A 25,282-nucleotide genomic window follows, 5' to 3' on the forward strand; every position below is an offset into this window, starting at 1 on the left:
CAATGCATTATAATGTGTTGTAGATAGTTTTATATTGTATTGATTGCTGTAAACAGCCCTTACACCATCACCAGCATTAAAAAAAAAACATCTCAAGGTCTGAATTGAATTAATTATTGACTGATTATTAAATATTAATGTACACTTACACCCACCATATTGTCAGTGGGTTTTATGCGTATTTTCTGATCGTTACAGAGATAGTTTACAAAGATATATCATTTCAGGTACGAGTTAAATCAATTAAATAACAGTAAAACAGTATGTATCATTGAAAAGAATTTAAATCCGCTCGTGCGGACTCCGTCAGAATGCAGAGCACAGCAGTCTGCAGCTTTATTGCGCCTCCCCGTGGACACAAATGCATAATGCAACATCGCTTTTACCTGCTGTTTCTATGGAAAAAAAACACTTCATTTCCCAGATACCTTCTCTTTCTGTCCGCAGCAATCAAAATAATGTGAAGGATTTCAGGTACCTGAAAAAGACTAACTGATACACCCCCCCCTTCCCCAAAAAAGGTGTGATATTAAAAATGTTAGATAAAGAATATTGATACTCTAATATATATTATATATATTATTCAAAAAGACAATAAAGACATTTTATTCATGTTTATTTGACAGAGTAAAAGTATAATTAAGTGTTGCAGTCAAGCCCACCGAACCCAAGACCAAGTCAAGACCAAGATCTTGAAAATGTGGTCAGTATTTTATGTATTTTATCATTTTATCTTATTCTCTGTAAATCTTATATCTGTACACACTGTATTGCGTCTGTACATATCCCGTTCCTTCTTTGTTGTCTTTTAGTTTGATAGTTTTGTTTATCCTTTATATTTTAGTTAATTAAAGGTCGGGAAACGTAAGCCTCTCATTGCACAGTGTTAATGTCTTTTTATCTGTGCGTGTGACAAATAAATATCGTGAACATACTGCAACAATAGAACGAGTCAGCTCTAGTAGAGTTTAGCAGACTAGAATACTGCAGGTACATTAAACATGCTTCAGTGCATGGAAGTCAAACATTGCACTGAAGGCTTCGACCCTTTTAGCTCACGAAAAATGTGTTTGATTTTGAAAGTATCATCCCGGAAGTGTTACCTTCCTTGCAGCTGTGGGATGAAGTCCAGTCTCCTGCAGACCTCTAGTGACAGATTAACAAAGTGCTGGCTGCATCCGTCAGTGTCCTCCTGGCTCCTCCACACTGTCACTCTCTCACACTCTCACACACTCTCTCACACTCTCACTCTCTCTCTCACTCTCATGCAACATGAGGCCGTTGACGCTGGTGGTCATGGTTCTCTCAGCGGTGTCTTTGGCTTATTATATCTACACCCCGCTGCCTGATGCCATCCAGGAGTCGTGGAAGTTGATGCTATTGGACGCTGCGTTCAGGACAACGATGCACTTGGTGAGAGGAGAATGTTTTCATTCATGCATTGAGGCGCGCGCGTGGTCGCAACCGCAAAGAAGGGATAGAATGGATTGTAGGTGTTGTTGTGAATTTGAGGCGTTCAGTAAATGTTTGCGAGGACTGTTCTGCTGTGATAAATGGGCACTTAGACTTTCGCCCTCACCACTCAAAAAAAAATCCAATTGTGTCATTCCCTCCTGCAGCGGCACAGCTTCAGTCATTGCACAATTCAAATCAGATTATAGAAATGGGTCAAACAGTCACACTTATTTATCTCAACTATATCTTAAATACTACTGGTTTTAAATTGTAGGGCTGTTCTACAAGGACAACCAATTGGGAGTGAACACATTTATTTGTTCAGCATTTTGTAAGTGCTCTGCTAAGTTAAGTAACAATTGCCACATCTGCACACTGGAGTGACAGTTCTTTTGTAATAGCTTTGCTTGTCACAATAAGATCTTTTTTTGTGTGTCTTATGTTATTATTTTCAACAAAAATAAGTGATAAACTTCAACAATTTCCAATGATTGTAGTGAGCGGTAAAGTACCTTCTTGTTTCAAGTGAAGTCAAACACTAGAGCAAGAGGGCTTTCCTCTTTAACAGTGTTAACAGTTGCCCTCCAATCCAGCCTCAATCAAATGATTCAGGAAGATCTGGGGGGGTTGTACTTTCGCATATTTGGTACACTGTTGAATTGATAACTAACTAGAAAATGTTGGGCAAAGGTCAAGGCAGGTTTGACAGTTCAGTGGATTAGTTTGTTGTTGTTTTATTAACATGGTCAATTCATTTCTGAATCTTATTGCTTCTCTTCAGATTGAGAGATCAGACTGCCCCAGTCACATGAACACTGATTCAATTGATCAGCTATATGTGGAACAAGCATGTCATCTGAGCCAGTCAGCGGAACCAGTGCATCAATTGGAATGAATGGATTTGTGAGAAATGCACTTGATCCCACCATTAAAAAATGTATTTGTTGGTTGAACTAATCAAGCTTATTCCTCTGGAACTGCAACACTAAGCAAACGGTCTCTCTGATTAGAATAGGATCATGAATTGACCAGCACAAGGTGCTTTTTCAAGTTAGACATGCGCCAAAAAAAAAAAGAAGCTCTGATGGTTGGAAGCACGTCTGTTCCGTTTACATGGAATCTGATTGGTCAATCAGCATTCAGTTGGATTATCCGTGTAACCACATTTTATATCGTAGTCCAGGAATAGAAGTTATGGCTGAAAGAGTGCATCAACCATAAAACTACTTTGCAGTTAGTTTAGAGGTGAAAGGGCCGTCGTGCCTCCGTGTTGTCGACTGGACTTTAGCTTCTACTGTGCCAAGCAGCTGCGTCTCGGCTGAGCACTGAAATGGTGAGAAAGGGGAGTAGACGCAGATTTCAGTAAGACAGGAGGACAAAGGTGACTGGGTTATAGAGAAGAATGTTTTCCACTTTTTTTCAGTCTCCTTTCAGCTCTTTCTACATTTTTAACTTCTGTTTTGGTTTATCTGCAATCAAAGTGATTTCTGAGGTTTCACGAGTCTTTTCTCCACTTGGTGTGTTCAGGCTGTTCTGAAGCAATGGCTGGGCCTGGACCACTACATCAGGTCTGTCAGGCAGTCCACCGAGGGCTTCGAGGGCACGATGAAACACTTCATGAGTTCTGAGTCCAGCGGGGGGGTCATTCCAGGGGTGAAGATCAGAGACGTCACCTTCGACGGCGTCCCGGTGCGACTTTACGAACCGCCCGCTGGAGGAGAGGGTCATCTGAGGAGAGGGCTGATGTTTTTCCACGGAGGAGGCTGGGCCCTGGGCAGCTCCAGTGAGTGCAGATGGGACTGGATCCTTTCACAAAAAGTTAGATTGTAGAATTCGGCGCTGCAGTCAAACACGCCTCATATCAGATGATGGCTTGATCTGCACAGGACATGCCAGAATCTGCAGTTTAATTGAATATCTGATTATTACTTTTTATCCAGCACTGAGTCCAGGCTTTTTGCTGTGCAGTCAATTTCCAAGTAAACTACTAACTGAGACATTTTTCTTTTCAATGCATCATTATTTCTTTTTTCTTTTCCATCTCTCACGGTTCTCAGAGAAGGGGACGTATGACCAAATCAACCGGATGGTTTCAGACGAGCTCAACACTGTTGTGGTGTCTGTTGAGTAAGTGTTGCAGCACTATCTGGTTTTATTTCTACAGCCCCTGGAGGCAGTGACAGTAACGGATGTGCATTTCAATACCAGCTCAGACTGAAGAGTTCTCCCCTAAAAGCTTCAGTGTGTACTATTTGTATTTGTTTCAGTTATGTTGGCGACGTATGAATAAAGTAAACAACAAAATACACGAATGTCTTCAAGCAAAAACCGATTCATAAAAACAAAAATGCAGATGATGACACGCTAATGTTGACTACAATGCTTTGCCGTAAGGTGACAAAATGCACAATATTAAAGGCATGAATCCATGCAACTTAAATACGAGCGTCAATTTACGACTAGAGAAGAATACAGTCATGATGAGTTCATGGAGATCAGTGGTTTTCAGAGTGTCGGGTACCAGAGAGCTCCGGGGGGTGAAAACCCAGGGCTCAGGTGCTGCCTTCTCGCAGCTTGATTAATTTTTGTTAAGAAGGCATAGTACCAAAGTTAAATACGTGAATGGCCAAACGAGTAATTAGTTTATTAAGACACACATTTTTTGAAACTGAATTCTTAAACAAATCAGAATTGCAAAACTACGAGTGTAATTCTTGGGGCAGTTTTACTATATAAATATTCAGATATTTCTCTTTAGAACAATCTAAAGCATAATAATCTGTCTGTGGATCTCGTTGCTAAGAGCTATTAACAATGATACTGTATAGTGTAAAAAACACCGTTTTGATGTAGCGTTTAACCAAAACTTAAAATTTGGTATAAGACAAAGCATATCAGGAGGGCACGATGTCGAGTTGTCGTCCTCCCGTGTTCAAGTAAATAACTCGACTTGTTTTTACGTGTGTGTGTGTGTGTGCAGGTATCGCTTGTATCCAGAGGTGCACTTCCCGGTGCCGTATCTCGACTGCCTCGCCGCTGCCAAACACTTCTTGTCTCCAGAGGTTCTGAGCAAGTATGCGATCGATCCTGAGCGTGTGGCTGTGGCAGGAGACAGCGCCGGGGGGAACCTGGCCGCTGCAGTTGCTCAGGAGGTACAGTGAAGTCCTCTTCTAGATGCAACTGTGTGACAATACGACACTACAGCTTTTTTGTGTGGCCGTTTCTCCCCAGATCTCCACAGACGATGGCATGAGTGTGAAATTCAGCGTGCAGGCGTTGATCTACCCAGTGCTCCAGGCCCTGGACTTCAACACGCCGTCTTACCAGCAGAACCAACAAGTCCCCATTCTGTCCCGGACCCTCATGATCCAGTTCTGGCTGCAGTACCTCAATGCGGACCTTTCTCTGCAGCCGCAGCTGCTGGTGAACAACCACAGCGCCTTGCACCGCTCGACGATCGCCCCGGAGCTGAGGTCACGAGTCGACTGGAGCGTCCTGCTCCATCAGAAACGCAAGAAGAGCTACCAGCCTGTCGTCGTGGAGAAGGGATCGCACGGAATAGTGAAGGAGGTGCCGGGGCTGCTGGACGTTCGGGCCGTGCCGCTGCTGGCCAGTTCGGAAGTGTTGGCCAAAAGCCCGCGTTCGTACATCCTCACGTGCGAGTACGATGTGTTGAGGGACGATGGGCTCATGTATGCCCGCCGCTTGAGGGACGCAGGGGTCACAGTCACCAACGACCACTACGAGGACGGCTTCCACGGATGTTTCAGCTTTATAGCCTGGCCAATAGAGTTCGATGTAGGAAAGAGGGCAGTCAGGGGTTACCTCAACTGGCTGCAGAAACACTTGTAGGAGTGTGTACGTGGTTGTGCGAGTAAGGGTGCATGCGTGTGCGTGTGTGTGTGTCATTTATACAAATGCACCAGCCTTCGGCTTTAAATGACTTACCAAAGGGCTCGTAGAGGTACTCTTTCTCCAAAAATGTAACGTCTGGGCTCAGGGCTCTCATGGACCTACATACATGTCAAGTTTTATTTTACAATCATTTCAAGCAGTTTAAAGTCTGCTGGCGAACATCAGCATAGCCAACACTGTGACCAGCGAATAAAGAAACTTAATAAATGCATAAAGTGATTTTACAGCCACAAGCCTTCCTCTATTAGAAAAATCTGCCAGCTGTTTCCTGTGGGAGATAATGTGTCGGTCCACTCATTCATATCCACAACACAAACACACGAGCAATAAATGTTCCAAGAGGAATAATAAATGATATTCTTTTAGAAAAACAAGAAGTTGGAGCCCTGAGGCAGGAGAATGCGTAGGTAGTAGTTTCAGCCAAGTTTGATGTGTGATTCTTGCCATGTCAGCATTTCTCAGTGTCACCCAAGTAATTTATTTTTTCCCTTTAATATGCAGTAGAACTAACTTTCAAATATATTCTTACTGTATTTTTTCTAAGGGAATAAAAAAAAAAATTCCACTGTGGGTGTAGATTTTTCTGTGTAACGGGGAAGATTTCTACAGAAAAATGACTGAAGTGCTGTGAGCTCATGTTGCCTCACAGCGAGATGGCCAGCGTCAGATTTCAGATTTCAGGCCTTTCTGTGTAGAGTTTGCGTCTTCCCCCTGTTCACGCCAAGTTTGCTGACTCACACAAGTGAGATCAACTACTCTTACCACCAGCGGGATGACTTTTACGACATTCACTTGTGGTTCACACGTGAATCGGATAACATGGATAATTAATGCGTAAAAGTAGGAAATGTTTTTTGTGTGGCACTCTGTGATGAACTAAGCCGAGACTGGAGCCGGGTCTAAGCTGACATTGGGCAAAGGGCACAGGACACACTGGTCAAGTCAACAATGCCTCACAATGCAAACACAGAGACCGTCACAAACAGACAATGAAACATGCGGACAGCTCACTTAACAAGCAGAGAGACAACATGCAAACTAAACTGGCTCTGGCGCTAAAACTGGAAAACCCCTACTTACTGTGACTTGAGAGCACCTTTACCTCAATTTAAAAGTTTAGTGACTTTTTTTTTTGAGTGTCTCAGTTTTCAAAAAAACTCCACAAAAAAAAACTTAGTCTCAACACAAAACATGCTGCTACCTGGCCGTCACCAAGAAAATGCACTATTTTATAACCATATCACTCATTTGTGTGTAAATTAATTGTTTGGCACTCATGTACATTCTGTGCAGTATCGCTTACAGCCGCTCGGTTACCAACTATAACTTGTTGGGTCTAAAAATTTAAAAAAAAAAAATTCTTCTCTGAAAATCACGGACATACACATGGAGTGCCAAACAGCTTTTTGTACTATTGCAATAAATAACACTGGTTTTGTGACACAGCAGATTCATGTTGCATGTGAACTCTGTATTACCGCCACAGACAAATGTATTGACCCACGATGCTCTCAAAACTGGAGCTTTCAATAAATATTTCAGTCAGGCGTGTATTTGTGTGTCGACTCGAGATATGGGGAGAGGAGGGTGCATTAAACTAGAGGTGTAAAAAAAACAAACGTGAGCGTTGAATCCTTAAAAGCCCTAAAAAGTCTGAAAATTAGAAAGACGACCATGTCTGAATCCTCCAAAAGAAAAGTAGAAGTGATTCTCCTGAGGTTGCGGTTTGTCCATACGACCGGCAGACGTAACATTCAGGAGTAGACGGGATGTTACAGGATGCTGCAGCAAAAGGGAGATCTTTGAAATTGAAATGAATGACAATCTATTAATGTGCTTAATGTGAATGTTTCCAGAGTGGACTTTGATTTTTGTTGCACTAAGATAAAGGGTTGTGATGCTGTCGTTTTATGGGGCCTTCTCTAGCTGAGATCCAATGAGGGGGTACACTTTCCTCTGAACTGAATGACTTTCACAGCCCTGCCTGCCACAGGAGAACCAATAATCAATGCAACAGTGCCATCTGTTGGACTCAGTACGTCATTAAATTTCCATGCAGCTTGATGAATAGTTAAAAATCATCATCATTCTTTTTTTTATTATTCTAAAATTAAAAAAGGGCAAAGGCTGAATAATGAATGTAGTTTATCACACACATTGGACAGTGAGTAAAGATAGGGATGAGTTGTTCACCCCTCCTCTCTCTCTCTCTCTCTCTCTCTCTCTCTCTCTCGCTCTCTCTCTCTCTCGCTTTACTTCTCAAACAGCAGTTTCCTATCTGGAAAACACCCTTTTGGTGACACACTAGCTGAAGTCAATGGCAACCGGCTGCATTCATTGTGCTGCCGTAGCATTTTCCAGCTCTCGTCTTTGTTTTAGAAGTCGGACAATGAGCAGCTGTAGTCCTCTGATAGGAATTTAGGGAGATTCCATGACTTTATGGAGAGGAACGTAGGGAGGAGAGGCCTCGGGGGAGGGAAAAGGGGAGTGGAGGGCAGAGTCCTTTAAACCCATTACATCTCCTCTGGGTATTCAAAGCTTTTTTCTCCAAGAGGGTGGGAAGGGGAACTGCTTTAATTTCCAAAAATAAGCATCTTTGGCCATTTTTCTGTTTCCCATTGTTCTTGTAACTGACTTCAGATCCAGGTTTTGGAAAATTAGTTTTCATTTCCTGGTTTAGATTAGTGCAGCGCTAAGTAAAGGTCAAGCTTCAGTCTGAGGACAATATTATCAAATTAAACCTGCCTTTGATTATATTCATAGTAAACATTTATTTAGCAGGTTTAGTCAAACATTGTGAAAAGTGAACTTGAAGCTTGAGGCAAAGCTTCGATCGTAGCCAAACAAGCCTTTCAACTTAAAGACATGAGACATCCTTCACAGGATGGGAATCGTGCTCAAGCTTTATCTACACAAATGATGAGTTTCCTTCTTTTAAATGCCCTTTTGGAATGGGACGGTCGAACAGCGCGTCTCTCAGGGTATCACCTTCCTCGCCCGAGGTGAAACACTTTTCACATATCACTCATCCTCTCCATTCCTTCTGTCTAACAAGCCTGGGTAATGACTCACTTATGGGAACACAGGAAGCTTTTAGCACTTACTTTTCCGAGTTTTGAGATTTTTTTTTTTATCACAGGAGAAAACAAATAATGTTCCTTTTCCCCCTGATGTGAAGCTCGTTTGAACTTACAACTGTATTCTCAGAGGAATAAAGCCACACCTTTCCATCAACCTGCTGGGACCTGTTTGAATGTGTGAAATGCTCACTGATATGCAAGATGGAGATATTTTCATTCCAAAAATATCTAACTACCACCTGCCACGTCAATAAATAAATGATTGATTCCGATACACCAGCTATCAACAATACATTATAAAGTGGAAAATACAACAAGTCCAACATTCAGTTCAAGGTTACGTAAGAGTTAAGTGTTCTGCTTAGCTTTCATTTAAAATACCTTCATCTACTGCGTTCTTGTCCGGTCTGCAGGTGAAGTAGCTTAAAGGGGAATATAAATCATATCCAGCCCGCATACGGGGGAATCCAGAGGGCAGGGGGTTTGTATATCTCTTCATCTATCCCAGCAAGTTGCACCCTGCTGTGGTAAATGTGTTCGACGTGCTTTAACACGGATCGTGATTGTAGGATGGGTTGTTCACATCCAGCAACCACACACACACTTCTCTCGCTCCACTTTCACTTCCTCGCGCTGACAATGGAGCAGGAGTTGGAGAGGAAGGAATAAAAGCTCAGGAATTACCGAGAATCACTGCAGGTTACACTCTGAAGACCGAACGAGTCCCCAGAGACGCATAGTATGCAGGACTTCACTGGAGCCCAAACAATGACGGGTCAATGGGCAGTAGGCGGCAGGCATTCTCTCATATCAACCTCACAATTACAGGAAAGAGAAGAAAAGCTCCTTTTTCAGCTGACGTTCAGATGCTCCTGATCTGCTACCTGTTCTGGGCTGATCCAAACTTTCTTACAGAGCTGGTCTGGTGTTTCTCCCTCAGGTTTGGTTGTGGTTTTTGTTGCCACGGTTACAAGTGAACTTCTATTTAAGCTCCTGATCAAATGAAATGTGTCTACTGATTTATCATCTTTATTATGCAGCACTCATCCACAACGACTTTCATCTTCATTGGCCAGAGTATAAAACACCAGCAGTATTTGTTGAATTCATTTCTGGCTTACTTACCTATAATTGTTGGATTTATTTTTAGTTTTATGCAATATATTTATCCTTTTTTTTTTGTGCGGCAAAACTCTCTCACCTCATATTTTATTTTAATTTTTTGCACATGCTATCTTCAATTCTCCTTTTCTAATCATAGACTGTAATATAAATACAGAATAAGCGATTAAAATCCGACTGGGGAAAAAAAGAAGACACAAGACAATTCTGAACTTTGAGGAAGCTTGGACAATTTCAGTCCCTCCATTGTCATAATCTGAGCAATGTTTCTGATCCAAGAAACATTTTCAGGTGCACTGGTTTCTTCCCACAGTCCGAAAACGTACCAGGGGTTAATTGCAGCGTCTACATAGCCTGCGGGAGTGAATGTGAGCTTGTAGGAGTTCAGGGATCAGCTGGGATCAGCTGGGATCAGCTCCAGCATCACATAACCCCAAACAGGAAGGAGCCGTATAGAAGATGGATGTGATGGGATCGTTCTCTCCCATCTCACTCATCCTGCAGAGGTTAGCACATTCACCAGACTGAGGTTGTCTATTCTTAGAGCTGTTGTTTTTTTCCCTAGTTGGAGTTTACATGTTCTCCCTCTCCATACATGCCTGTTCACTGTAATATGCTGCCTTTCACTTATCGTTGGCAGAGACGCAGCCACACTTTGGGGAAAAAGTGGGTATGGAAAATGAACGGATGGCACCTGATTGTTGGAGCAGGCAGACGATCAGGCTTAGATCCTATCTAAAATATGTATTTGATTTATCTTTCATGACGTATTGAGTACTTATTTTTGCAATGTGCTTTATTCTCATCTAAACGTAGCCCACATAGTCAGCTCGAATCACGTTGATTGTGAATATAGATGTACGGGTTTCTTCCAATACTGGTTCACTTTGCTTTTGAACAATGTGAATACATTTATATTCTGTGGCTTTCAGATTTAGACTCAGTGATCTGCAACCACAATATACGATATTAATCTGGCGGGAGCTGCACGGACAAATCACTTGTGAGTTTACTCAAAACCTTTCGCCGGGACATTCGTACGTTGCTGCAATCACAGCCAGTTTGCACAAATGTTTCCTCAGCCACACCAGATTGAAAAGTGATCTTAGATGGGTTGTATTTGTTCAGTTTGGTGGGGTTATACGAGTACTCTATAACCAGCTACATTGAAGTGATTCCAGATCTTATCTGAAATGCCCTTTGATAATCTCCATGCATTAAAATGTTAGTAGAGAGTTCAGAGTCAGATGCCTTAGAGACATTGTCCTCTGCCCTCAGCCAAAACAAGTTTCTCCTTAGTATGGTAGCTGAAAGACTTTTAAAGCAAGTTTACTCAAATAAGCTCCATGAACGTGCAAAAAAAAAAAGAGCAAAGACTTAAAATAGGCTTAATTCCCTTATGAACATCTCTGTTCCACTGCTGACAGGAACTTCACAAACCCCACGAACTGCTCTGCTCCGCAGTGAGCACATATTTCTTGTGTTTCAGCTGCTCCACATTTGCAGACAGACTGAAAGCCATAAAAAGGGTCTTTTTTTTTTTAACAGCATTGAAGGGTGAAGGCTGAAAACAGTTACTAAATGAATGCAGTTAAAGAGTAGCTGTTGCTGAGACGTTGTGGCAACGAGCAGAAAGGGACTTGATGACTTTCCGATGACAGAAAGTCGTTGATCATTTCTCCATGAGTGACACATGGCCACTGCGAGGGGGAGTAAAGTATATAAAAGGAGATTTTATAGTCATTTTCTGTCATAAAGTTATCATGCATGATAGCGCTAGTGAAGCAGCTGAATGACCTGGTCTAATAGACAGAAACAACTATAACTCATGAATAACCCCACGTAAAAAGGACTGACTCAGTATGTCAGCAAAGCTCTCACGATAGTTGTGACTCAATTAAATACATTTGCCAAAACCTATGAGCTAAAATAAAAAGGAACAGAACAAAAAAAAATTTTATTTTATGTGTAATAAATCAAAAATCGTTTCACTGTCAAAATGATTTTTTTTTTGCATTCTAAATAGTAAAAGGCTTAATTAACAGCTATAACTATGGGAAAATAATTACCTTCATAGAATAGGATCTCTATTTATAAAGAAAGTGACCATATTTGGTAAATTGTTCATCTATTGTTTTCTGGTAAGCGACGCTTGAAGTTGTAGAAAAAATAGTTTGGATGATTTATTGAGAGAAGTGCTGTTTTTGAAGTCATTATAACATAAACAGCATGGTGTTTACCAATGATTCACCGAATCCCATTTAATGCACCAGATGCTTTCATCTGAAAAATAACAAACGATTTTAAAACAAGTGCTTCAATATATGAACTGTACTCACAGTTCAAGTGGCAGCATTTATTTTCAAACAGGCGCACTTGAAGTCTACTTAGTCATACTGAGAGAACTTTGTTGTCAATAGCGCCTTGTAATAAAAGACAGTAGTACTCAATAATGTAAAGACAATCATTAAGAGGGCTGAAGCCCGTTAAGAGAACATTCCCACCTGACTATGAGTGAAAGAAGTGTACACCAGGAGTGTCAAACATAAGGCTCGTGGGCCAGTTCGGCTCCAATCCGGCCGGCCAAACCAGCAAACAAGACATTATCATCAAGTGTGAGACTGGACTGTGTGTGGCACCTGAACTAACATGTGTTTTACACTCCTGGTGTGCATCCTGGACATGGAAGAGAGACAAATGATCACACACACTATTCATACAAATTAACCTCAGAACACTATTTTGAGGCTTTTTGTCCCCTCCATGCATGCATGGGGAGAACATGCAAACTGCCCAGGAAGGTGCTGTGAGGCATGAGCCCCCACATCTACTCCACCCTCTGAAGTCTACCTCTAAAAGTGTAAAGACAATAAAAAAATACCCCTTTTGCTCACTGTGAGGGTGTTTGGGGCAAGATTAAAGTGTTCACATTTACCACAACACTTGAATGCGTCCTGAAGTTGCATTAAAAGCTGCAGTGACATCTTGAGGCTGTTGTAATGCTCCATACCTCCTCTCTGCTCCACCTCCAACTCTCTCTCTCTCTCTCTCTCTCTCTCCGGAGAAAAGTAGAGAAGCTTGATCTGACTTGTCCTGCCTGGCTCTTCCTCTGGCTCGGGAGTGTTTCCCTCCTGCTCCCTCGGCTCGAACACGGAGTCAGTCACGCCGCGGTTCCACTATTATGGCCATTTCTGCGTCCGTCCAGTGCCTGGGGCTCATCACACTGGCTGCCATCCTCCTGCAGACCATCGCGGTGGCCGTCAGCTTCATGTACTTCAACAAAGTCCTCAACACGGTAAGACTTCTCCTCGCGACACATGTCGGAGCGAATGCATGGGAATCGAAGTTTGACACGTCAAGTTAACAACCCGGAAAAAGATACAATCCGGCTTTAAAAACAACATGTGAACTCAACCCACCTATTCTACGACACATTGAATGTGCTTCAATACAAATACGTGTCTTCAGGAATAAACCAACGCTATTGCAGATAAGTGTGTGTTGAGGCAGTAAAAGTCCCAGCGGGAGTTTCTGCTTTCTTGACAATGCTGCACAGCGACAGAGGAGAAAGTTTGGGGCGAGTGGATAACAGAAAACAATGAGAGGAAACGAGCCGAGAGGCAGTGAGTGACACCCTGAAGAAACACGTTTCACGCGTCCGCGGACCTCACGAGCTCAAACAAGCGTGCCGAAACCTTTTCTACGGGTGACGTCAAAGGGCTCCTTCACCCGTGATTGGCTGAAGCACACCTGCGGCAGCTTGGAGTTTATCACGTTATTGTTATGTAGATTTCTGACATGATATTCTCCTCCCGTTGACTCCAGAGGACAAAAACTGTGAATAATTGTATCGAAAGACACAATTCATGAATCCCTTCAGGTGTCGTGGAGGTGAATTCCCACCACGAAATCCAAAACAAGAGCAGCCGATTTCAAATTGAAAGCCTTAAACTAGCATGAGAAGAGATTTATTTATTGTCTGATTAACCAACAGAGTCTTCAGAAACATATATATTTTGCAACAAGCATATAGTGCAAATCCATAATTATCTATTTTTTAAACTGTATTTTAACCTGTTCATAGTCTAAAGTGATTTTGGGTCTCCTGAAAGGCCCCCGAGACATAAAATGTATTATGATTTATTACTTCTCAATCTTTTCGGTGGGGTGTTGCTGATGTGCTTTAACCTCAGAGGAACGCTCATCCTCCTCCCACACTTTGAGAACCCCTGGAGAAGTGCGTCGCACCTTGCCTCACAGTGAGACGGTCCCCGGGTTGAGTCCAGGGCAATTCTTCCTCTTTGTGAAAAAGCGTAAACACAGTCGATGGCTGAAAAAAATGCTGATGGTAGAGTTACACTTAAATCTTCACTGTGGTGACAAAAAGAGTTCATCTATTTATAAAAAAAATATATAAAAAAAAACATTGCCAAAGGTGATGAAGAAGAACATTTCCCCTGGTTTGTCACATTCCAGAGAGAAATGAGGTGAAGGGACGACTTTCAGGTACGAGTGTGATTGGCTTCGCTCTGTGCTGAAATGCTGATCTGTCCCATGTGTTGTCCTGCCTTTGCCCGTGATCACGGTAGATGAACGTTAAACAACGTTGGCCTTTGCAATAGAAGCTGTCGACTTGCATCCACAATGTACAGCTATTTGAAATGCATTCATAAAAGTGTCACATGTACAGGGATCTGGCTAAATGACTTTCAGCTTTCACTTCCTTCGTACACTTGACAGATGCAGGAGAGTTTTTCGCGGAGCAGCGTGTCCTGTCTGATAAACTCGAATCTTCACTCAGAATCCGACGAGCGGGCAGACGAGGACAAAAGAAGTGACCCTTGCTGGCAGGTCACGCAACAGCTCCACTACCACATCGAGAAGGTTTTTTTTTTTTTGATTCATCTTTGTTTAATTTACCCCGAGCAGGGTTCATTAGCTCTGTTTTTTATCAGAGTAAAAACACCAGGGGACCAGATTCCTGAGGTTTTTCTTTTTAAGTTGCTCAGGAATGATCCGTCTGCAGCGTTGGAACTGTTTCAGAGGGGGATGTACAATGTGTTCATACATCACAGCTGAACTGACAACATAATATGAAAACATCAACTTTTCTACTTCACATTGACTCACTTACAAGAGGAATAATATCATTCCAGTTGGCCAAAAGCTGACGTCACAGTTTAACCACAATGAGCACCGAATGAATCACGGGTTCCCTTGTGTTTCCAAATGTTATTGATTGTAATGACATAAGTTCAGTTATAATGGTTATATGAGTTACAGCATGTTTACCACTAACTCTTAATTTCTTTTTGGGCTTTTCAATCAGAGGATGGCGGACAGCTTTCAGGACGAGATGTCGAATGCTGTGAAAAGTAAGAATGACTATCCATCACTACTAATGGCCAGCTGTAAGGTTATTTTCCACCGAAATACATGTGCAATTCATGTGGCCTTCGCAGATAAGCTGACGGGGGTGCGGCCCGTCCTGAGCCCGGGGAACAAAGGAGTCCCTCCTCCAAAGGTTGCAGCACATGTGACTGGGGCCGTGTCATCCACTGAGCCGCCGCCAGCAGAGAGTGAGGATCATTCGATTCAGCAGAATAGAAATATTCAACATACAATACAGAGCAATGGACACTTTTAACAATATGTTTGCACTATTGGAACACCTACATGCCCGACTGCTGCAGGGCCACTCGGTGAGGAATTTGCTCGGAGGCTTCCCAGACTGTTTTCAGATTCAGTTACCTCTTCATACCTTCATGTCTGTCAGGACCTGCAGATGGCAGCTGCTCTCTCATAACCCGGAGATTCCCGTGGTCGTTGTTTGGCTGAGTCAGGATCTGATCAGCTCTCTGTCAGGAAATAGGAAGTATAAAAGAAATGTGTTTTCCAGACTATTACATAATGTTGAAATTGCTGATTTCTGAACTCTTAAACAATATGATCAACTATATGTCTGATCACACAACAAGCTGAATTACAATGCCTGCTTTACAGAAGCTCGTCACATTGCAAAGTAACAAATCCATGGCTGCTGCACTCCCTCTAGTTATCACTAGAAGTTAAAACTAGACATTAGACTAACACTAGAAGTAGTTAAAACTTTTCATGTGGATCAGAAAGGTCTCCACCTCTAAACTCTCACAATAGTGTCTGTCTGCTCACTGTCCAGCGAACCTTCCAAGATTGAAAAAGGTCTTAAGGCAGGTAGACGCCGTCATTTTTGGCTGTTCCAGATGAAATATGAACATCTTTTCCTCCTCGGTCGTGACTTAACAATGGTGAGCTTATGTTGCAGAGTTGAATAAACCTTTGTCTAAATCTTTGGACCAATGATAACTTGAGATTATATTCTGACAGGAATGTGAGAATGTCTCAATGGCAAAGAGATGAATCTACTTCCCAACCAATTGGAGATGTTATATCAAAGAGTAATTAGCTTTACACCAGTGCTACAAATCAGCAAATTTACAAAAACCTTTGGAGATAAATTGCTTATTATTGTTTGAGGATTCCAATAAGAGGACATCCTTGTGGATCTATGGCTGAAAACACTGTATGATGTGTCTTCTTTTGTTTGACTTGATGGTACAGGCAGCGTACATGGACAGTCTACAGTTTTTCTTACATATAGATGTAGATTGTAGTGGTGTATGGATGCAGTCAAGGACACGTGAGCTGCGTTGAATAATAAGATGACCCTCAACGGCAGCAATTAACAGGAAAGGTTGATTAAAAAAAAAAACCTTGTTGCAAAATCTGGCATGTACAGAATGTACACAGTCTGAGAAAAACAATCACTACAAAGAAAGTCATTGGAGGGCAAAACAAATGTACTTTTTTACCATGTGGCTGTTGTTTAAAACCTTTAAAGAGAGAATAAGTAAATGTAGCGAAGAACTGAGCATTACGTCCAGCTGTCTGGGGAGCTCTTGTTGCTCTGGCACACCTGCTGGTTTGTGGGCACATCTGTAAACAGTATTCAGACGCTTTGCGAACATTTGTTTCTCATTCTGTCCACAGCAACACTGTAAACTTAACCATTCCAGACAACGCAGTGAAGGGAATGGTGGCGACACTTGCCTATATGGAAGTGTTGATCATTCATGCCTCCGCAGGCTCGAGGAGCAGCAGGGGCTACCTGGGAGAGCGCATCAGAGCGTGGGAGAGCCAGAGAGGCCCCTCCTTTCTGGAGAACATGGAGCTGCGGGGAGGCGAGCTGCTGGTGCCCAGAGCAGGCCTCTACTACATCTACGCTCAGACCTACTTCAGACTCCCGTCCACAGGGGAGACGGAGGGGGACGTGAAGGTGGAAGAAGAGGCGCAGCTGGTCCAGTACATCTACAAGAAGGTGAAGCTTTATGGACATTCACACATGGAATCGGTGAAGATACTTAATCACAGCAGCCGAGGTCCACGTTCCCGTCTCAGTCAGACAATTAAAATCTGTTTATGCAGATGTCTGCACCTCAGAGCCAGTTGATGTTTTTATTTCCATATGTTTTATGTCCATATTGAACATAGGCACAAATCACAGGAGGAATAATGACTGAACATTCTTCATTCTTTCTGTGGAAAAACACATCATTTCCCCCCATAAATACATTTTGAGGAAACCATGTGATTTTAAACAATATTTTTACACACCTAAAATCACTCTTTCCAATAACAGACTAAAATGGGTCATCTGTAAAGGCATAAACAAAAGACTAACTCAATGAGACCATAACTAATTAAATTATTATTATTATTTTTATTATTATTAAGTCTTCATTTCAATTCATCCCAGGGATGTGACAGTGCAGGAAGTTATGTCTTGTCATTTAAGTGTAAAGTACCAGGTTCTAATCCTGGATAAGTTTCACTGACTCGCTGCTGAATAGACAGTTTGCTGTTCTCCTGTGTGAAGGAAACGATATCTGCTGGATGGCAACATAAATGCAGCTTCACTGCCCTTTTCACTTGAAAATGAAAGCCAATCAAATGAAGATGAGCTCATGCTTCTTAAGAGCGGGATTTGATTTATTTCCTGTGCTGGCTCCCACAGATGAGTTCCTACACGGTGCCCATCTTGCTGATGAAGTCGTCCCGAAGCGCGTGCTGGCCTCGCGGCCCGGAGCCGGGCCTCTTCTCTCTGCATCAGGCCGGCACTGCCTTCCTCCAGCCCGCCGACCGCCTCTTCATCAGTGTGAGCAACGCCAGCGCCATGGAGATGGACGGGAGGGCGAGCTACTTTGGGGCGTTCTTGGTGGGATAGAGGAGACGTCTGAGACTGAAACATAAAGAAGCACGAGCAGCGGCGGTGTTGCTTGAGAACGTGAATGGCTGTCGGAATATATGGGACGAGAAGCGAAGGGAAGGAGGACAGCACAGGCAGGGGACTTCTTCTGGATCGAGGAGTTTTGACGCTTGTGATCCAACTGAGCTGCAGCGAGGACAGCAAGGAGGAAGAGATGTTTATTCGCCCCAGCGTCGACCTTCTAATTGGTCACAGTTGAACTTCAAAGGAAATAATTCTGTTTTTGAAACCGGTTAACAGAACCTACTGTATCACTGTGGTGAAGTGCGGCATTGAAAGAGCACTTGCAGCAGCGGCGGCGGCAGCAGCAGCAGCAGCACAGGAGACACAGATGAGATGTTTGACTCCCGTGTGAATCGAAGTGATTCGTTTCGCCTGCAGGTGGAACAGTCAGTTTGTGATTTGTTGTTCTCGGAATATGAGAGCAGCGTCAGACTCTGGACACTGATCTTTTATTTAAGTTAAAAAAAAAAAAAAAACGGACATAATTGTACATGTTGAGTATTAGGAAGCTTGTTATTTGTTTACAGTATTTATGGCTGAATTCCTTTTGTGCAATGTCGTGGATGATTGTGTTGCAGCCAAAAAGTGAAGCTCTGACCTTTGATGTGCTGTGTATTAAAAATGATTTAACACATTTACACTTGATTAGCTGGCACAATTTCAGGAGCAGACCTATCGCATAATTGTCTGAAGAATGTGTGAAGAGATTCTGTTTTTTGGAATATAGATCCCAGTAACTTTGATCTCCTTTCAAGCAACTATATGTGCGGTTTGTGATTTTATTCTCTATAATTACAGGTTGTATTGGTCAAGACATTTTTGACATCCCTAAAGAATGAATATCTGATCAGTACACAGAGATCATGTTTTCATGGTGAGTTCACACTTGTCACGCTAATTAAACCAGGCTGTGATGTGATTGCTGTGGTTGAATTTGGAGTATGTGCATGTTGTGCAAAACATGACTGCAGCGGAGACCAAGCGCATTTGTTTACATCGCTTCTCATGAACAGTGTGTAGAAAGTCTGTGTTCATCTAGTTTAGGTGTGATCAGTTGGTGCCCTCTGTGGACTGGTGCTCCAGTCTGATAACCTCACCCCTCTACACAAAAAGGCAAAAAACTGAAAAAGTAAAAAACTATCATTTATTTCATGTTGTATTACATGTTTTTCATAATATGGCAGTGAATGTTTCAGCAACAATAGTCACTCCTCAAACAAGAGCTTTTACATTAAAAACAAAAACCAGGGTTCAAGTAATGCCCAAAAGAAATACATTTAGAAAACACACACACACACACACACACACACACACACACACACACACACACACACACACACACACACACACACACACACACACACACACACACACACACACACACACACACACACACACACACACACACACACACACACACACACACACACACACACACACACACACACACACACACACACACACACACACACACACACACACACACACACACACACAGGAAGAAAGATTATAGTTGCTGATCATACTGTAATCCGCCTGCTACTTCCTGGTCATTAAGAGGAGAACCTACATGTTTGTTTGGTCAGATTCCCTCTTTTCAGTCTGTTTTTGGTCAAAATGACTGGACTGACAAACATAGTGTAGTTACAGGTGACGTAAACACAAATATGGACGACACTTGGCCTCTTGGGTTATAGACCGGCTTCGATGTGATCCAACCCATAACACAAGTGATAACAGATTCCAAACACTTGTTATCAAAAATAGTCTCCGAGTCAGTCTCTGGTGGATCGGGACACGACAACTGGGGAAGAAATGCACACACGGAGGATATTTTGCCCTGGTGATGACAACCTATGGCTTAAGTTAACCTATACACACACACATGGGGTCATATACAAACGTAGAATCAAAGAGTAACATGTATTCTTGTTGAAGACAAGTCAGTTAAAGTCAATAATGGCAAATACTGTAAACAACTGTGTGTGCACGGGATCTGGGAGGCTCCTTGTTGGTGCTCCTATTGCTTTGTTAACCAAGAATGGTTTTGGTTGTAGTTTGGCCAATCAGTCACACTAAGTGCTTACAACCATCCGCCTGCCTCCCCACTCACATTACAGTAAATCTCAGCAGGCACATACACAAACACACAAACACACACACACACACACTCAGAAACGGTGGAGCCAGCCAAGTGCTTTGGCATGATCCTGCTGCCTAAACAATGCCTGTATCAGTCAAGTTCATTAAGACAAATTTGTTAATGGGCGACAGTACTACGACTGAATGAATTGATGAGACAGAAAAAAGGCCAACAGTCTTGTGCGAGTCTCTAAAGAGCACTCACAAGAACAATCAATAAGGTGTGAACATACACATGTTCAAGGGTTAGTGAGTGCTGTTCTGATACCAAATCTGCTTTTCTTAAACATTACCGGGAGTGACACTCAAACCTGGAAAATGCTGTGACCTCGATATGCTGATGCAGACGTTATCATGCATCAAGTATGAGAAAAAGAAACACTCCAGTCTAGAACTGTGTGAATGAATACACAAAAACTTGGTATGGGTTTCTATTGCCTCTTACAGTATGTCTGCGGTCTATGAATGAGGAAAAAAAAAAAAAAGCACATCTGAAATACAGATCAGCCTTGGAACTGAGTATAAGTATTCAACTACAGACAGGCAACAACACAAACTGGCACACAGGCACGATACAGGAGGCTTTGGCACACCCATGCTAGTCTTACTACTCAGCATTTTCCAAAACAAAACAAAAAAAAAAAAGAGCAGGTTACAGGACAAAACAGACCCATAGCTGCCTTAGATCACCTCCCCACAGGAAGGGGGAGGGGGTACAGGTTGTCTGACAGACACAATGATCAGCCGTCACATTCAATCAGCACCGAGCTGTTTATTTTTGGAGTCCCAGCCTCTCATCCAATCAGCAGCTCCAGGCTGTCCTCATAGCTGGGTTCTTGCGGCGGGCTGGGGGACAGGAAGGCCGTGGTCACGGGAGTCCCCGTTGCCGTGGCAACGTTGAGGAGTGTGTTTGCGCGAATGCTGGTGGTCGCCGGGTTGCGGAGCGCCGCGGCCGCTGTGATGCTGGTGAGGTTGATGCCGAGCGTCAAGCGCGTCTGTTCCAAGGCCTTCTCTGGCACGGCGAAGGCCTCCAGCTTCTTCTCACCGTTGGCCATGTAGGAGTTCTGGCAACCTCGACAGATACAATCCAAACACGCCTGAGAAACGGGGAAAACACAACAGCGTCACTCTTAGGGCACCGGCTCGACACTGCAGGTAAGCTGCAAAACTGGTTTCGCATTTCAGAAGGTGGTGCGTTCTCAATCATACAGTCATTCCTTTAATGGGGCTTTAGCTTACAGACACCTCAGATACCCCACACCTGCAAATGTTAAACCAGCCATCTTTTCATCCAACTCGGTGACGCGGGTTGCTGGAGCCAATCCCAGCTGATGATGAGGGAAAGACGCATAGTGGACACATGTCCAGTCCATCACAGGATAAATACAGAGACACAACCACACACGCTCATTCCTATGGGTAGTTTGAGTAAAAAAATTACTTTGGACTGTGGAAGTAAAACATGAAGAACATGAAAACTTTTAAGTAAAAATTGTCACAAACCTGAACAAGATAAAGAAAAAAAACTTGCTTGATTACAGTTAAACAAAATGTATTCAGTTTGCTGCTGTCACACACAGGTCTGGGCCTCACCTTGCGGTTTGAGTAACAGGGACATCGCTGCCCCCTGCAGGTCAACACTGATGGATTCTGTGTGGCCCTGCCACATTTGCATCCCTTCTTCTCCACCGGCTTTTTGTAATGGGACCTGACGGGTGCCGAGGGAACCAGGCAGCCTGCCATCAAGCGCTGGTCTTTGCTCCGGTCCTTGGTCTTGGTGCCTCCGCTGCTACGCGCCTTGGCGTGGGGCTTCTTCAGACTCGGCTCCACGTGCTTCCGAGCACCTTTATTGTAGTTTGGCGCGGGGCGACTGGGCTTAAGAGGCGCCCCGTTGGAGAGGGATGAGTATGCGTGGGCTGGTACAGTCAGGGTGGGTGCAGGTGGCTGTGTGTGTAGTGTGTGCGAGAGGTTTGGAGTGTGTTGATTGGATGAGCCCTGCAGGATGGAGGCGATCGGGAGAGGTTTCACCTTCTCTCTGTCGCTCTCTGAACGAGACCGTTTTCGATTAAGGCGGACTGGCGGGGGCTTGGAGTTTGGTGGAGGATCGAAGGATGATAAGTGTATATGAGCACCATGAGCCGTCACCGTGTTAGTCCTGTCGGTTGGAATCTGTGTGTAGTCGTGAGCTGCATCCAGCTGGATGTACATTTGAGTGTGTGTTCTGTCCGCGGTTATGTTTGTGTGAGTGTGCGTCCTTTCTGACTGTGTATGAAGCGAGTCCCGGCCGGGCTGAAGGGGATCCAAGGTCTGTAAAACCTCCTCCACGCTGAGAAGCAACACCTCCCCCTCCTCCAGCTCCCTGCTACTAGATTCCCCATCCCTGAGTGAGCACACAGTGCCTGGTGTCGGGGCTAAAGGTTCAGTGGTCAGACTCAGTTCCAAACCACCACATGCAGCATTGGAAACAGACAGTCCTGCCTGTGGCTGCTCTTCGATCAGCTCACACACTTCGAGCTCGGGAGAAGAAGGTACTAGTTCCTCCAGGACTCCTCCATTGCATTCCTGCGCTGCGACCGAACAGGGAGGGTCAGAGGAGGAGCTCTGGGGTGCTGCTGACAGCGCTGCGGGAGCAGGTGGGGCCTCAGTGGGGGTCAGTGACTCCACAGCAGAGGGGTTCACATCTTCTTGTGCTAAGCTTTGGTCCTCTATCTCCAGCTCCTCTTTGTGTGACATGACTTCTTCCAGCAGGGCCATAACCTCCGGAGACCCTCCTACATGGCTGCTGATGGACTGCAGCAACGCCGAATGAGTCACATAGAGGCAGAGCTTCTTGTAGCACTGCACCAATAAAGACACCTGTTTGTTCTCCTGGAAGCAGGAATAGTCCTTACAGCGGTTGCAGGCCAACCTGATCTGCATCTTCTTGCCTTTGCAGCCTAGGCAGACGTAATGTGGACACTCGGGGTTTGCTGTTGAGATGGGATCCTGGAGAAGTTTACCTAAGGGGAACATAAGGGGAAGATGGATGGTTATGGTTCAAACGGTTTCAACACAATTTCATATTATAGAGCAGAGTTTGATACAGACGTTTATTTAAGGATGAACCTATTTACTCATTTGAAAGCACATTTAAAAACAACAACAATGTAGCATAGCTTTCAAATGTTATTCTGTGTGGCCAACAAATCATACATGGAGAACCTGCAATCAGTGTGTTGGATTTGAACTAGTTTCACCAGTAGATGCAATAGCAAATAATAACTAACTTAAAGACCCTAATACTGTTTAGTATAAAGATGATGTGCAATTTACAGTCACTTCAAGCATTTTTTCCACTGTTTCCAACACCAAAACAACCAATCAGCTGAAGGATTTCCACGACAGCAGAAACTCATATAAAGATGTCAGAAATGTTGTTTCATTTTGACAACATTTGCAGTTTCTTAACGGTGGGTGCGAAAATAAAGCGGGCATAGGAAACACATGGCTCTGCAGCAGGCACAACAACAGAGGAGCCGTCAGCAGGACGGATGACCGGGGCTCACGCGCGGTTGCCACGGTGACGCCGGTGCAGAGTGAGCACAACAAACCACCTCAACTTGCACGACTGTCATTATCAATAGTGCGATTATTCAGTGCAATGGTTGTTCTGGCCCTAAACAGGCAGATCACAATGCGACATTAAGGCTGTTTCTGCAGCGAGGTGACACGAAACGGCGGTCGGAGCGAATGCGACTCTTCTCGGGATGCTTACCACAGACGAGGCAGGCGAGGGACTGTCGGAAGTAGGGCAGTAACTTGTACATCTCTGCGAAGGTGTGAGGCTGCCGAGGGTCGCACTGCAGCACAGCCCGGCTGGCAGACACGTACAGAGCGGTTGCATTAGGAGGGTCCATAGCGGTAAACTCCGCAGCCTCACGATGAAAATCCAGCCGCTCTCAGAGAAGAATACACCAGCCAAATCTCGGTGTGATGAAAATGGATGATAATAATAATAAAAAAAACAACAATATCCAGTCGGTGCAACACACTGTCACTCCAGCGTGCCAATGCGGGGATTATTCTTGAATTAATAACCTGCACAACATGAGATAACGGTTACAGTAGAGTAGGCACCACGAAACGCGCACAACGGGAGCTAGCTCAGCAAAGCGGCTAGCTAGAGTTAGCATCACTGGTCCCGTCAGGCGTTGCTTTTAACCAACAACGTTTACAGACGACAAATAAATATTGCACTGGCGAGAACCAATTAGGCGCCTGGCAATAGTAGCTCACACGGCCAACACAGCCCGGGGGCCAGCGTTGAATCGGGTGATCAAAGGGTTAGCATCGTGAAGCTACCGTTAGCGTACTACATCAGTCAAAACGTTCTCCAGAGAAGATGGCCAGTGATAGCCATGAAGTCCATACACCGTCCAACGCCGCGTCCTCTCCGGTGCTCAAACGAGTCGCCAGGTGCTGCTACGATCCCGCGTTTGTCGGGTTTGAAACGAGCAAACGGTCAGCAGGCGCGCTCTTGATGTAAACAAAGCTAACCTGCTAGCGTTAGCATAGCGAGCAAATTAGCTCTCGAAGACTCAACCGTCACAGTGTCTCGCTGCCGCTCGTCTTATTCCTCACTCAGAGGGGCCCAGAGCGAGCTGCCAACTGTAATCCCCAGAATTGTTTGTACGTTTTACTGTAACACTTGTCGATCCGTGATCGAAACATAGCTCACTGGCCGTTTCACAAATGCATCAATCATTCGATTTTCCACTTTTCCTCGCACCAGCCCCTCTTCACGAGCGCGGTCATCACGCGAGATTTCCGCCAGCAGTTACCGTGGTTACCGGGGTGCACAAGACCTCCGCGCCGCGCGCCAGGTGTCTCAATATAAGCCACAAATACTTAAAACGTTTGCAATCAACTGCAACATTAAATACATTCTTAAGTCTTAAGAAGACACCCACTGAATTGCTTAATTATTTACTACTTAAATTAGAAAATATAATTTAGTTCTTGTACAATATGTCAGGACATTTCCAGTGGGTTTTCTTAAAGTAACCAAAATGCAAACACAAATATGTGCTGTTTGTAGTAAGGAAAATGTTGATATTTTAAGTTCGTGAAATGTTATAAAACAAAATAAATTGTTTTCCTAAATGTACTTGACGTCTGTGTCGTGCACTGGATAAATAAAAAATAGTAAAAAAAAAAAAAAAACTGAAAAGAAAAGTAAAAAAGGGAATTGTGACATTTCACAAAGATTTTATGACTCATA

At 43.7% G+C, this 25,282-nt stretch overlaps 3 protein-coding genes across 3 annotated transcripts; 2 read left to right on the forward strand and 1 right to left on the reverse strand.

Moving 5' to 3' along the window:
* The first annotated feature begins 1,110 nt into the window (after positions 1–1,110).
* Positions 1,111–6,971, forward strand: nceh1a (neutral cholesterol ester hydrolase 1a). The gene is made up of 5 exons (XM_080480844.1): positions 1,111–1,413; positions 2,983–3,238; positions 3,513–3,582; positions 4,436–4,607; positions 4,687–6,971. Exons 1-5 carry the CDS (start codon positions 1,273–1,275, stop codon positions 5,305–5,307), a joined length of 1,260 nt encoding a protein of 419 aa, XP_080336970.1. The 5' UTR covers positions 1,111–1,272; the 3' UTR covers positions 5,308–6,971.
* A 5,563-nt stretch (positions 6,972–12,534) lies between these two features.
* On the forward strand, positions 12,535–19,026 carry LOC308120186 (tumor necrosis factor ligand superfamily member 10-like). The gene is made up of 6 exons (XM_080480637.1): positions 12,535–12,867; positions 14,313–14,456; positions 14,902–14,947; positions 15,035–15,151; positions 16,697–16,929; positions 17,626–19,026. Exons 1-6 carry the CDS (start codon positions 12,754–12,756, stop codon positions 17,833–17,835), a joined length of 864 nt encoding a protein of 287 aa, XP_080336763.1. The 5' UTR covers positions 12,535–12,753; the 3' UTR covers positions 17,836–19,026.
* A 1,720-nt stretch (positions 19,027–20,746) lies between these two features.
* Positions 20,747–24,487, reverse strand: msl2a (MSL complex subunit 2a). Its single transcript, XM_080479459.1, has 3 exons — positions 23,777–24,487; positions 21,616–23,021; positions 20,747–21,119 (listed from the first exon to the last, which is right to left on the reverse strand). Exons 1-3 carry the CDS (start codon positions 23,916–23,918, stop codon positions 20,817–20,819), a joined length of 1,851 nt encoding a protein of 616 aa, XP_080335585.1. The 5' UTR covers positions 23,919–24,487; the 3' UTR covers positions 20,747–20,816.
* Positions 24,488–25,282: the final 795 nt, after the last annotated feature.

The sequence above is a fragment of the Lipophrys pholis genome (genome assembly GCF_963383615.2).
Source record: "Lipophrys pholis genome assembly, chromosome: 14".
NCBI lineage: Eukaryota > Metazoa > Chordata > Actinopteri > Blenniiformes > Blenniidae > Lipophrys > Lipophrys pholis.

Coding starts and splice junctions, on each gene's coding strand:
- nceh1a (XM_080480844.1), top strand. CDS start 1,273: ATGAGGCCGTTGACGCTGGTGGTCATGGTTCTCTCAGCGGTGTCTTTG. Junction 1,414..2,982: donor TCAGGACAACGATGCACTTG/GTGAGAGGAGAA, acceptor TGGTGTGTTCAG/GCTGTTCTGAAGCAATGGCT. Junction 3,583..4,435: donor ACTGTTGTGGTGTCTGTTGA/GTAAGTGTTGCA, acceptor GTGTGTGTGCAG/GTATCGCTTGTATCCAGAGG.
- msl2a (XM_080479459.1), bottom strand. CDS start 23,918: ATGGACCCTCCTAATGCAACCGCTCTGTACGTGTCTGCCAGCCGGGCT. Junction 23,022..23,776: donor CCTCGCCTGCCTCGTCTGTG/GTAAGCATCCCG, acceptor TGTTCCCCTTAG/GTAAACTTCTCCAGGATCCC. Junction 21,120..21,615: donor CCTGTTACTCAAACCGCAAG/GTGAGGCCCAGA, acceptor CCCGTTTCTCAG/GCGTGTTTGGATTGTATCTG.
- LOC308120186 (XM_080480637.1), top strand. CDS start 12,754: ATGGCCATTTCTGCGTCCGTCCAGTGCCTGGGGCTCATCACACTGGCT. Junction 12,868..14,312: donor TCAACAAAGTCCTCAACACG/GTAAGACTTCTC, acceptor TACACTTGACAG/ATGCAGGAGAGTTTTTCGCG. Junction 14,457..14,901: donor TCCACTACCACATCGAGAAG/GTTTTTTTTTTT, acceptor CTTTTCAATCAG/AGGATGGCGGACAGCTTTCA.